The sequence below is a fragment of the Corvus moneduloides genome, chromosome 16 (assembly GCF_009650955.1).
Source record: "Corvus moneduloides isolate bCorMon1 chromosome 16, bCorMon1.pri, whole genome shotgun sequence".
In the NCBI taxonomy this organism is placed as follows: domain Eukaryota; kingdom Metazoa; phylum Chordata; class Aves; order Passeriformes; family Corvidae; genus Corvus; species Corvus moneduloides.
The window spans coordinates 6,817,065-6,830,831 of record NC_045491.1 but is presented as its reverse complement, the minus strand read 5'-3'; the positions used below and the strand labels follow the sequence as shown (position 1 = coordinate 6,830,831).

The window sequence follows — 13,767 nt, the reverse complement described above, 5'->3', positions numbered from 1 at the left end:
ACAGCACATCTCTTTGAGACGTACTTTTGATTGTAGGTGGCCAGAGAATTTCTCAAGAACAGCAACACCCGTGTCCTGGGCCTTTTATTTGGAGGTTTAGACGCTCTCTTGAGCCCTGCTCACCCAGGAAGAACAAACCAGGCTGTTGGAAAACAGAATCCAAATATTGAGGGTACTGACATCCCACTTGTAAAAGGGGCAGGAAAGAGCTTACCCTAGGCAACCACACGTGTTCCCATCAGAACTGGGATCAGAACATAGGAATTTCTGGCTTCCAATCTTGTATTGCAGTACTGACACAAGGTCTCACCCTCCCATTAATAAAAGTGGTGAGAAAAAAGACGATTTAAGTAGCAACCCTCCGTAAAAATGTCTACAATTCCTAGTTCCAGACAGAGAATGTGCTTACACACTGACTTTGGCACACACCACTGCTTGGAAAACAAAACACATGCAGTTTTTGGACTCTGCATCAATCAGAGAGGAAGCCAAAGGGGACTCAGGAGACAGCACATCCTCTGCCCTCCAGACTCATTTGCAAAGGATGGAATGACTGAACATCAGTGCTGTGTTCACTGCTAAATGCATGAAAAAAGGAGCCCTAGGATAAATAAACAAAGCAAACAGAACAAAGGCCCTCAAAGCCCAGTAACTTCTACCAAGGCATGAGAAGGAAGCTGTAAAGTATCAAAAGGATGAAGGGAAAAAAAATTAGGGTAAGGATGAGGGCAGTCAGCAATTACAGCTTAGTGACTTAGAGAACCTAAATCACACAGTTGAAGAGAAGTTAACTTAGTACAGATGAGAGTCAAGAGATTCAGGCTTTGTTTTGTGAACCAGAAAATTTACTGCCACTTACAAAAAAACCTCAGATGCAACTGGAATACTTCCCAGTTTGATGACAGTTAAAAAAAGTTCGGTGAGATAAAAATATTTTAACATAAAAATGTTAAATAAGAAACTGTCTGATTCTATATTAGACAAACACTAATATTACCACAGGCCTAGGCCCTATCACCGTGTCCCTCAGCCGTAGGGAGGAAGAGGAGAGAAGATCCAGCAGGCAGGAATTGTGCAGCAAGATTGATTTATTTAATTATTTTACGAACTCTTTTATAGACTTTTTTCTTCATAGTCTAATTGGACAAAGGACCAGCCACCCCTTGGGGGTGATTGGCTAAAATCCTAAAACATCCATTGTCAAAATATTTTTCTACTGCACCATAAACAAGACTTTTCAAGGCTGCAGGTGTTTGGTTGTTTACATATTCTGCTACCTCTTCTGTGAGAGAGAAAAGTCTCTCACAGACTTAGAAAATAGCAAGAAAATCCTTGCTAGCAGCATTTTTGTATCCACACACTACTGCTGGTTAGTAGAAGCTTGACCTATCTGATCTATTAATATCTTACAATAATTGCATAAAAAACTTATCACTACCATTTTTTGATAGTTCCAATGAGATCCTTGCAATTCAAGTGCAAGCCAGGTGGTAACTATGAAGAGATGTGGCAGAAAATTCTGTAGAAACATTCCTACCTTCATGAAAGGCATCCAAAGCTCAGCAGTGCCCTTCATTTCAAACTCCCAAAAAGCCAGCCTGAGGCAGCAGAAATGCTTGGCACCTCAGTGAAAAAAAGCCGTAAGAAACCTGGATATTCCCATCCTCAACTGAATAAAATCTGAGGTGCTGAGCAAGCAAGAAAAGGAGGCTGCCAAGACATGGCTTGCATGGAATTTCAAAACACCACGCTTGACAAATGACTAGAACACATACTGTGTATACAAAAAATCCTACATTCATTCACCTGGTGAAATAGATCTTGTTTTTCTCAGGCTCTAAGACTTTAAGATGGGAATGTACATTATTTTCTTATTACTCTATGGAGTCATGTTTCACAAGATCTGAAGAGCACCATGGAAATTTTATTATTTGGCATGCTGCAAGCGAAGGCTGTTGGTCAAGAGAAAATAAATGAAAACAGGCTCTCCACAAGAATCACTGACACTTTCAACAAGTAACCTCAAGAAGTAGAGAGTCTCAGTAGCAGTAACTGCACAGCCAAGGGCAAAGGAAGGACACCGTGCTTTTCTGCCAGAGAGCAGGACTTTTCCCCCAGGAAAGGGAGCAGAGGTGGATGGAAGGGTACCTCCCACTGACATTTACAGCCCCAGAAGTGGAAGAATTGCAATATCTTTGAGATGGACACATGGAATAACTTGATACACAGCAAGCAAGAAGAGAAAACACTTGCAGCTTTCCACCCTGCCTGCTAAGCTCGGGCAGCACTGCCAGCCCAGGAGCTGGGGAGCAGACCCACCGTAGGTGCTGCCGGCGATGCTGTTGGTGGGCACAGCGTGTTTGCCGTTCTGGGTGACCGCCCGCACCGGCAGCTGGTGCTGCCCCAGGGCCACCGGAGCTGCCTGCTGCAGGATGGTGACAGTCTGCCCAGGGACAGCCTGGGCCATCTGACTGGCCACTGTCTGGATAACACGGCTGGCTGTGGGGATTGTGGCAAACGCGATCGTTGGCTTCTCGTCCATGCCTGTGGAGAGCAGAAGAGACAACAATCAGTCAGTGCCCTGGCTTAGAGGCAGGTTTTATTCTCATTAACACTTGAGCAGGGATACATACTCCAGGCTTACAATACCTCAGCACCACAGAATGAGTATGTGGAAACACTAAAATATCCTCTATTGCACACTTACTCTATCAAGAACATTTTTCTTAGAGCATAAGCCACAAGAAAAATTTTAAAAAATCAAAACCATCAATATGACCCTTTGCCCTAAAAAGGCATCATCTCCCTTACTGGCACATCACAGCTGTGATATGGACAGCAGGCACTGCAAATCTCACAGCTTACTTTGCAATTTCAAACAAATTGGCCTGACTTTCAATACCACACAGCAGGAGAAGGCATTAAGATCTTAAACAATGCCTGGAGCCAAAAGTCTGCAGCAGCTTGCTGTCAGGTCTGCATGGAGGTTGATTTACAAGGAGGTCTTCCCACAACTGCCAGTTTTTGCTGTGGAAGTATAGGAAAAAAACAGGATGGAAGAAAAATAAAAAATAAAAAAGGAGAGCTGAGCTCCTGGACAGAGGTAACTGCTTGAGAGCACTGAACCACTTTTCTCATTTCCCAGGATAAGTAAGGGGTATGAAACAGATACAGGACAGCATCCTGCCAGGCACGCAGGAAAGAAGAGGAACACCAGTCTTCCAGGGGCTCTGTGCATCTCAGAGAGAGGGCAGGATGCACAATCTCATTAGTCCTGTAGAAAAAGGTGGCCTCTCCCATTTTAACATTTGCACACAAGAGTAGAGAGTTAGATGGGACATAAGCACTGAGCTGAAACCTGCAGGCAAGCCGATGGGGATAGGTAGAGAAAAGGCAAGGAAAACAGGGAGTTCAGGAAGGAAAATGCAGCAACCGGGGAAAGTAGAGGCTAGAAAAGGATATGAGTGGGACAAGTAGGGAAGGAACATGCAGCAGCAAGAACTAGTGAATGAAAGAAGGGAGCAGGTGACAGGCAGCTGCAACTGTTAGCGCTTCAGGAACGTGTATGGGATCGAGACAGGAATTTCTAGAGAATGCAAGTGAAACTCAAGCAAGATAATCAGTGCTGAACTAAAAATGCCAGTGACCCTGCTGCTGCAGGAGGGGAAGCTCTTTGTCATTTTTTCCTTCCCTTAGAGAGGGACCACAGTCCCACTGCCCAACTTAAAAGCAGTCAGAGAAACCAGCCTTGCTGCTGGTACAACATACACTGACCTAGTAGCACTAAGACCTTCTGAAATGGGGAGCAGACAAGGTGTTGTCTAGATCACAGCAAGAGAATATTTAACTCACTAAATCCCCCAAGGCTGGAATTTCCAGCTTAGGGACAAAAAAAGGCCTTTGTTCTAACTGGTTTTTGAAGATTCTTTTAATGGGGCACTGCCTGCACTTCCAGAAGCACATGCTTTCCTCTAGGAATCCAGGCCTGCAGAAAGGAAGGGCTCAATCATTTATTTACAAGGCCATCCTGAAGCAGAGTTGCAGCCTTTCCCAGGCTCTCTCTTTTGGCTGGAAAATGTAGACGCTTTCATAGCCAATATACAGGCATAATACTGGTATTGGGGATAATTACAAAAGCATGAAGTGACAGGAAAAGGGGGAATGGCTTCAAACTGAAAGAGTAGGTACAGGTAAGACATTATGAAGAAATTCTTTCCTCTGGGGGTGGGGAGGCCCTGGCACAGGTTACCCAGAGAAGCTGTGGCTGCCCCATCCCTGGAAGTGTCCAAGGCCAGGTTGGAAGGGGCTTGGAGCAACCTGGGATAGTGAAAGGTGTCCCTGCCCATGGCAGGGGGATTGGAATGAGATGATCTTCAAGGTACCTTCCAACCTCCATAGATGACTCTATATAATAAGAAAATTTTAAGCACTGCATGTTTTTTCAGGCTCCAAAGTCTCTTAGTTTTGTTCCCCAGGAGACAAGGGAGCACAGTTGTCCTGCTCTCTGGTGGAAGCAAAAAATTGGAAGAGCTCTCATTTGGTTTAAGTTTTACCTGGAGAAACATTTTTTTTAAGGGCTCAGTGCCCAGTGAGTGAAAATGTTCAACCACTCTCCCCTCCAAGCCTGCTCAAGACTTATTAGCAGAGTAGCAAGGGAGGTGAAAAGCTACCTCGGTGGTCACCAGCTAAGTCCAACACTGCTCCTGCAGCTTCATGAGCTCCTCCTGCTGTGCCCTGGTTTGTGAGGATGTATCCGTTTGCAGAGTTTGCAGAGGAAGTCACCACTCGGACCATGGTGACAGTGGGAGCTTGTTGAACCACGTGGATTGCATGGCACGAAGGCTGCTGAGAAGTCACTATTGATGCTGGCATGTAGGCCACTGGTTTGGCCACCAGGGTGGATGGTCGGGGAGGGACAGCCATAATCACTGGTTGGGCACTCACTGGAGATCCTGAACAGAAGAGAGAAGCACATGTTAACAGGAGAGGCAAAAAGACCACCACTGATTTCATCTGTGCACTTCCAGTCTACTCAAGGCTTCAGCACTGGCAAGGCAGAAGGTAGAAACAAAAGAAAAAAAACAAACCAAGGCTTCAAAAATACCACCTTCAAACTTCTCCTCCCTAATGTACACAAACACTACTTGTCATCTGAGCACATTTCTGTGAATAAAAGCCATAATAAACATTAAGAAAATCCCCCAAACCAAGCTTTCCTTTATGAGCTTTGCCTTCCAACTTCACCCTACACCTCAGGTCAGCACAGCTGACAAGCAGATATTTACCAGGCCCTGGCCACAGCACCAGAGCTTGGCGTAGCCAAGTCGATCTTATCCAGAGGCTGGTAAATGAGTGCAAGTGAGCTGTGTGCTGCCATGGCTACTCTGCTGTCAGACCTTTACAGCCACCTAGTTCAAGTTTAGATCAGGTATCTCTACACATTCTGCCCCTCCTCCAAAGAGTAGTAAGAAAAATGGTTTAAAGTTGTACTTGCACCATCAGTCTCTAACAACGAAGTGGGAAGAGAGTCCCGGATCCCCCAATAACACACTGTAGAAGCCTTCCTGTGGTGTCCTTGGCATGGCACATGGGGCAAGTGAACAGCCACCCTCTGGAACAAGAGCTACTCACCAGGTGCACTCTGGGAATACCGATACTCTGGAACTGAGGCCAACTTTGACCCAAAGTCGTGATCGTGTGGAATGGGTGAGCCCTCCCGTGACAGGCACTCTGGAGTCTGTAGGCCACTAGAGTGAGGGGACAGCAGGCCAGGGTGAGTAGGGGAGGCAGGAGCACTCCTGAAACACCAAAACATAGCGTTGGCAAGTGCTGATGCATTTTGACCACAAGACAGCAGCAGAGACCCGGAATCATGTCCAGTACAGGATTCTCTAGGAAGGACAGCCTTTCCTCCACAATATCCTCCCTGCTAGGAAGAGCTGAAAGGTACACAGTGACCCCACAAACACTCCAGCACTAAACACCGTTGGGTTATTCCTTGCGGGAGGGAACTGGACCCTTCAGAGTAGGGTTAACATTTCATTGTTAGACCCATTGCTGACAGAGAAACCTCAAATGTTGCATGCTCAGATCAGTTTTACAGCTTCAGATCATTCTCAAAGAACCTTTGTCAGAGTTTGAGAGTGACAGGGAGAAGAAGAAAGATGCAAGTAGAGGCAAGTGTCTGGCCCTGCATACGCTTACAGAGCAGCTGCTTCCCCTTTTCCCTGTTGCCTCCCTCCCCAACCACTTGGTTCCCACCTCTGGCCCCAAACATGTGAGGAATTGTACATTTCTTTAATGACAAACCAGAATAAAAAGCTGAAAAATTCTCCTCCTGTTTCCTCCACATTTTAACAGACAGAAAATAGGAGGTGTGGGAAGAATGTTCCATGAAACTGCTCCAGCTAGTGCTGAATTCCAAATCTTCTCATAGTTACAAGGCTCAGAGAAGCTGTCATTGCACAAGGCAGTGGAGCTGACTGGAGCAGCCACACAGAACTCCTGTTGCTTCACTGCTGACAACAACCATCATCCTGATCTTCCCTATAGGAGAGTGTTTTAAATACCACAGAAGTTATTCCCACTATGATCTAATCCACATCTAAACACAGCTTTCCTGAAATCAGAGATTGCCATCTGAAAACACTTACTCCAGTGATAACTGCTTTGAATTTCTTTGAAATGATGCCAAAACAGATACATTATTTGATGCATTTTTGCAGTTTGATTCTGGAATTTTTTTTTTGTTAAACACTTAAGAAGTCAGAACAATTTTAAGATTATGCCTCAGGACTAACTATATCACCTCTCAAACTATAAACAGCAGCAAAGTTTACTCACTATACTTCAGGAGAAGTTTTAGTTTATTTTCTTTGTAATGAGTTTGGCACAGAGATGAGAGGAAATTGAAGTTACCTGGAGGAGAGAGGCCCAAAAGGTGTTCGAAAGCAGGACACTCCTCTTTGCCTTCTTTTTCTAAATGCTTGTTCTACAAGTTTGGCTTCAGAGGCAGGGTCAATTCGCCAAAAGGAGCCCTTTCCAGGCTCCTCTTGGGAGCGTGGGACTTTAATAAAGTAACGGTTCAAGGAGAGGTTGTGCCGAATGGAATTCTGCAGGAAGCAGAGGAATGAGGTGATTATTTTGCCATGAAGAAGTATGTAACAAAGACAAATGGGTTGCACCACACAGCTTGGAAAAATAAATCCACCCTGCCAGAATCAGTGTTGAAGGTAGAAACAAGTCACTCAACTCACACAGCTTCAAAGTCACAGAACAGCAGCAGAAAACCTGGGGAAAGGTGTCAGTTTCTCCTACCCAAGCTGAAAGATGGGTTTGCTTGGTACTAACTATTAAATACATCTGGAGCCAGGCAGAGCAGTGACTTCTCTGTGGAAAGCCATGAAAGCAGAGCTTTTGCTGAGGCAGGGGGAAATCACTGTAAACCACATCAGAACCCTCTCGAAACACAGGCTTTATTCTCGGCAAGCGGAAAAAGTTGCCTGAGCCTGTGCTAACTGCTCACCTGCCAAACGATTACCAGGGTGTCCAAACATGCCCTAGAGGACACTGCATCTCACAGTAATCACAATGCAAGGCAGCCAACATGCCCTCAGCCAGCTCTGGGAGGAATCCATGAGCTGTGTGGCACTCTGCAGCTCTCTAGATGATGACAAGACTGTTCATCTTTTCCATTGCGACAGCCCATCTCTTACAGGCCGTAGCGCTGGCTTTTGGGCTGGGGAAGGGCTCAGCAAGCCTCAGTGGGCACAAACTCATCCCTCTTCCACTTTCAAAACAAAACAAAAGCTTTTCTAGCAGGTTTAGACAATCTCTTCACTGGTGAAGCCTTACAATGCCACTGGAGAGGAGAGAAAAAGGCAACTTCACTCCCCGCTGAAATGCAGCTCTCTGAAGCAGGATGCAGCAACTGGTTCACAAAGCACAACTCTGCTGAGCAGGTTAGGGCAGGAAGTGAATTCCACAGTTAATTAGAACTGCAGGGAAAAGCCAGGGAGGCAGAAATATATTTATTCCAACTGCACTCAAAGTGCACCAAGCAGTACTGCTCCTGCCAGTTGCATACAGTGAAATCAGCAGCTGTGAGAGCCTCTGCAGCTGTATTAGCATATTACATTCAAATGACAACACCCATGGCAGAGGTGTGATGCCAAGAAAAAGTCTGAAAGCAGGTGGAGCTGAGGTTCCTGAAACTTTGGAAGCAGCCCTCAAGTGAACATTGAAGTTTGATTTAGCATGTGTTAACCACATCCAAACTCTCCTATGAAGCTGGTCAGGTTTCCTTGAGTACCACAAGGAGTGCATGGACTCCCAGTTTCCCACTCAAATTCAAAACTTGCAAACTGTGACTTAGGCAATGCACTTGATACACTGGGAAAACAAAACATCTGTAATGATTTAAGGTGCTATGATTAAAAACTGGAGCCTCAGTTTTAGGTTGGATATCCTTGGTTTGGACAAATCATGCCAAACAAAGGTGAGGTAAAGGATTAAGCAAGTATCTGGGCAGAGGAGTGACTGACAGCAAGGATGTAGGCAAATAAAGTACAAAATGAAAGACACAAGACTACAGCATTAAAAGAGGAACCAGAGAGCCCAATAGTAACATTACATTGCCCTGCAATGTATTCCAAAAAAAACCCCTAATCCCCCACAAACGAACTAGTAGTCAGCTTGTGTTAAACAAATTCACTCTGGGAACAGTCAAAGCAGCTCTATTCCCAGTGCCCCAAATCTTTAATAAATGCATTTCAAAGCAGATAAGCCCTGTCAAAGTAGTTTAAAAGCTTGTCAGTGCCAAGAACTCACCTGCCAGCCTTTGTCAGCAGTCCTGTAATATGGATAATGCTTGGTAATGTGGGCATAGATCCCACTTAGTGTTAATTGCCTGTCCTGTGCTGAAGATATAGCCTGCACAATTAGCTGAGCATAAGAATAGGGTGGCTTGGATTCATCCTAAGCAAGAAAACAAACAAACAAAAAAAACAAACAAAAAACAAACAAAAATTTAGTCACTAACAAAGAATTCCTACAGTGCAGTGTACCACAACCCAAACTTAAAAAGCACATTGGGCTGTAATTTTCACTGATGCCAAGAGAGCAGCAGGGCAGCTAAGAGAGCAGCATTGCTGTTTTATGCTGCCACCACCCCATTTAGCACAGGCATTTGTGTGCAAACAGAGCTATAGGGCTGAGCCAGATGAAAACTATCTCCCCTTCCCTCTCCACACAAACACACAAACCCCAACTTCAACCTGATTCCATTCCCCATTGAATTTCCCACGCATGCTCACACCAGCACAAGGAACAGGGTCAAGACAGGCAACTGGAATCAAGAAATAGAGAGTACAGGTACATTCACTGCTTTCTGTGTTCATGAATTAAAGCCTTCAGTTCTGCCCAACTACACTCTGTTAGAAAGGTTTCAAGCAGTATGTTATCAGCCCTCCTCCCAGCAACAAGCCCAACATGAAACCTGATCCCATCCCCTCCCTATTCCAGCAGGATTTGTTTCATTCTAGGAACTTTAATTTGTTTGCTAGACCTCATATTTCCAACTCTTTGCATTAGTCCATCAAGAACAACCCTTCTTGTCTCGAGGGAGAATTAAGACTACAAAAAAAAGCCATCTAGTAGTGTGCTCCTCCACCCAATCCCAAATCAGGTGGTTTTGGATCTGGAACTTTTAACTTTGATCTGAAGATCAGCTCACCAAAATTACATTTTATCATTCTAACTAAGTTATTTTTTAATCTAAATTCCACTTGCTACTCTCCTTGTTTAACGCCTACTTGACAGGCCTTCATGTTTGTTTTAAAGTCTGACTACAGACTTCTCATGACAAGGATCTGGCTTCTTCCCCTGCTTCTGCTTTCTCCAACTATATTTTGCAAAATACCATTAATGAAAAGAAGAAAATGAGACACTGAATTTTATGTGCCTCTTCTTTATGGGATCTTGATTTATCAAATAAGCAAAAAGTTATTCTTGCTTAAAAACTTTAGTGAGTGATTTGAATACATTTTGGGCAGCTAAGCAAGCAGAGACTGCCACTAAGCCACGGACAGTTTCAAGAAATGACCTTAAGCATCTGGAGGATACTGTACACAGCACCCTTATGGCCAGGGTGTTCTTAAACCCCTTTGAACTCTAACCAGAACTAGCAACAAAGCCCCAAGATTTAATAATCCTCCCAAGGAGCACTGCTGGGTAAGTAATGTTTGTGTGAACCTTTGGGCTGTCCCCGCCAGATGCATCTGCCTGCTGCTCTGATGCTGCCTTTGCTGCATACTCTGCTGCCAGCTGCAGATCCGAGGTAATGTTGTGAACAAAACGATATCCTGAGGATCCAGCACCACGTGGACTGGCTGGGCAAGAGTTGGGAACACTGGAGAGGCAAAAAAGAAAGAAATACAGTTGTTACTTCATTTATGAACAAGGCATGCAGTTCTTACTCTCGAAGGTACAGTAAAGCTCTCTGGTCATGGAGAAACAGATGCAATGGCCTTTCTTTTGCCCCTGTGGCTTATTCAAAGCCCAGACAGATTGAGAAAAAACCCACCAGAGATAAAATTGGAATTCCTACAAAATCCTGACACTCCCTGCCACATACACTTCCTGCAATCACAACAGGGCAGTGTTTCAAAGTATTAAACAACTCCTTTGTGTTTAGAGAAGCACTTAAAACTTCAAACAACACACGGTGTATCAGGGATGAGTATTTAAGTAAAGGAATAGTTTGTTATTATGACTTGTGAATGAACCACACACCAATCTCCTTGTAACACAGATCATATTTAATCAATCCTTCTAACAGACAGTTCTTCTACAGTATCAGAGCTAAAGCACCCAGAGCAGGGACCTGCCATGAAGGTCCCTGTCTAATACCACAGCTGAGCTTCACAAGCCCATACCCTGACACCATACAGCTGGGGACAGGGGTTTCCTTGATTTGCCCCACACTCCTGCAGCCAGCAAAGGGGAGCAGCACTCCCTGCCTACACACATTGGTAGCCCAACATCAGTTTTGGCTGGAAAAGGCACATTCAGAGTGGCAGGGCCACCACAAGATGGCATTACAGGAACGGCGACTGAGCACCATAGGCTGTGAAAGATGATAAAAAGCTACAAACACATAAAAGGGGGCTATAATTTGCAACATCACTCAGGCACACAGAAATGAGTGCTACAAGACGAGAACTAATTAGAAAGGCTTGTCTAGGGATCACACGTCCTTGATTTGTGGGGTTGGAAGGATCACAGAATCAAAGACCAGTTTGGGTTGGAAGGGACCTTAAAGATCACCTTGTTCCAACCCCCTGCCATGGGCAGCAACACCTTCCACTGGACCGGGTTTTCCCAAGCCCCATCCAACCTGGCCTGGAAGGATGGGAGGAGAGGGATGAGTCTGGGAAGCTGAAGTTCCCTTTTTCTGTCTCTCCCTTGTCCTGTGCTGTCCAGAATTGAGGGATGCAGTGCCAGAACAGCAGGATGCACAGCCAAATCCCAGGATTACAAATGTCTTCTAGGAGCAGAGAAACAGTAAACAAGAAAGCAAACCAATACACAGAAGATTTACATAGCGAAACAAGCAGTTCAAATTGTATGAAAAGATGCAAATTGAAGCTCACAGCTGGAACTAGAATTCAGTAAAACTGGCATAAACAATCCTCTTACTGGTAAAATGTCCAATAACTGACACAAACAAATGCAGTAACTGACACCCATCAGAGCACTGCAACAAATGCTGTATGAAAAAACACACAACACGGTCCCTTCCTCAAAAGGTGACTGTCTGGATACACACACACATAGGGATGGAGAGGAAGCAGTGAGACAACCCTTGTTTGCTCAATGGGCAATACCTTGGGTGCAGAAGCAATCTGACAGCGTAAGGAATGACCATTTCCTACCACAGTCCAGCCCGTAAACGGAGAAGTGCTGCTACTCCTTGGGGTGTCTCTGCAAATGGCTGCAGTGCTGAGCTCAGCACAACCCAGACTGGTTTCTTTGAAAAGTGAATTACAGGATGGGGGGGGCTGGGGGGCAGAGAAACGGCAGCAGAAATATCCAGCCACAACAAACCCTTGCAACAGGGAACCCCAGCTCACCCCTGTCCCATATACCAGCCTCGTACAGCACCTGGTAACCCTTTCAGTTCCCACCAGTAGTCCTTGGAATTAATAGGTGATGCTGTTCAGAAGCACAGCAGGAGGGAAAACTTTCAGGCCGTGCAAGGTACATAATGTTGATGAGCCTGTACTTATAGATCCCCCTTTGCCAGCGATAAAGGCATTTCTTATCCAGCCTTTCAAAGAGCAGAGACCTCTTTGTGCAGGAAAATGAATGAAAATTTGCTACTCCAAGCTTTGGAAATGGATAATACTAAACCACAGAAGACACTCTTGATGTCTTAGTATTCGCATGAGGAGCTGGTGTGAATTTAATTATTCTGCTGTCATTTTTCAATAGCTTCTTCACATACACACTTCTTATAATGTGCAGATAATTACAACTGAAAGCCATTTTCATACATGAAACAATGACAAGCCAAAAACACAGCGATTCTTTTTGTGTTTGGCACCAGAGCAATTATTTCAACACACGGGCTAGAAATAGAATAGGATGAAACAGAGTTTTCTGATTTTGTTATTTGTCTGCAGAAATACACAAACAGCAAACCACTGAGACAGCAGCCAAAACTCAAGACAAAGATATGGAAGAGAGAAAAGTTCTCCAATAAATCCATGCTCTGCAGAGCTGTATTTCCTGCTTTTTCTTTTCCTTTTTAATAAATACATAAATAAAAATAGATAAAAGAATTTATTCCTTTATTCAAGATCAGCAGAGCAAGCAGCTCAGCTTTTGCCTCTCCAGCTCTAGCTTCTGAATTTTAAGTATGATCTCTTGCTTAAAAAAAACAAACAAAAAAACCCAAAGGGAGAAACCCATCCCTTGCAGGGCTGTGATTCTCTGGAGTGCTGACAAAGCCCCTCCAAACTAAGGTGTTAATAACTTCTAGAAAAGCCAGCCTCTCCCAGCAGATACTCACTGAAGAACACAATCATGACCATCCCCTAAAGAAGCAGCTGCCTCTTGGGACGACCACAGTGATAGCCAAGGATTTGGAAGAGATACTAATCTTTTACCAGAATGAAGCCCTTTTGTCCAGGTAGATCTGCTTCCTTTCAGCCTGGATCAATGATCAAATCATGAGATATGAGGACAGAACAAACACCAGCATGTACCCACTCCATGCACAGACAGGGTAACACATGCTGCTGAGTGTTCAAGCTCTCAGTCAATCATCACAGCTCTTCAGAAGGGAGGCAGAAAGAGCTGACTACTGGAAAAAACAAGGAGACACAACCTGTTCCCCTCCCAACATGGGACAGGAGTGAAGAAACAGTTTTACTAAAAATACCCCTCTGAGGGTTAAGTTAAAATTAAACTTAGTGCAGTCAAAAGAAAACAAGCAAACACAATGCAGTGACATCAGTTTCCTGGAGTTCCTGGAATTCTCCTCACCACCCAGATCCAGAGGCTGGCCGGGGATGCTTGCATGCACTCACACCCCCTTTAAAAATATTATGAAACAAAGAGTTTTTTCCTCCAAACACCAGTTTGTGCTATAAAACAAAAATCAACTGCAAGGACAGTAATAATGATTTGCTGGATACTAACATTGCATCAATACTTGGCCATAACTTGATCCATGTTGATACTATAACCTTTCACTGAGAAAAG

General features: G+C 44.5%; 1 protein-coding gene across 1 annotated transcript in view; it reads right to left on the bottom strand.

Annotated features, from left to right (window-relative positions):
• Nucleotides 1-13,767, bottom strand: part of FOXK1 (forkhead box K1) — a 55,769-nt gene that overhangs the window by 8,491 nt on the left and 33,511 nt on the right. Inside the window, exons 3-8 of the mRNA XM_032125710.1 lie at nucleotides 10,252-10,408; nucleotides 8,830-8,976; nucleotides 6,919-7,112; nucleotides 5,632-5,798; nucleotides 4,671-4,952; nucleotides 2,320-2,544 (exon numbers count right to left, since the gene is read on the bottom strand). Coding sequence (XP_031981601.1) covers nucleotides 2,320-2,544; nucleotides 4,671-4,952; nucleotides 5,632-5,798; nucleotides 6,919-7,112; nucleotides 8,830-8,976; nucleotides 10,252-10,408 — 1,172 coding nt within the window. The remainder of the gene's footprint in view (nucleotides 1-2,319; nucleotides 2,545-4,670; nucleotides 4,953-5,631; nucleotides 5,799-6,918; nucleotides 7,113-8,829; nucleotides 8,977-10,251; nucleotides 10,409-13,767) is intronic.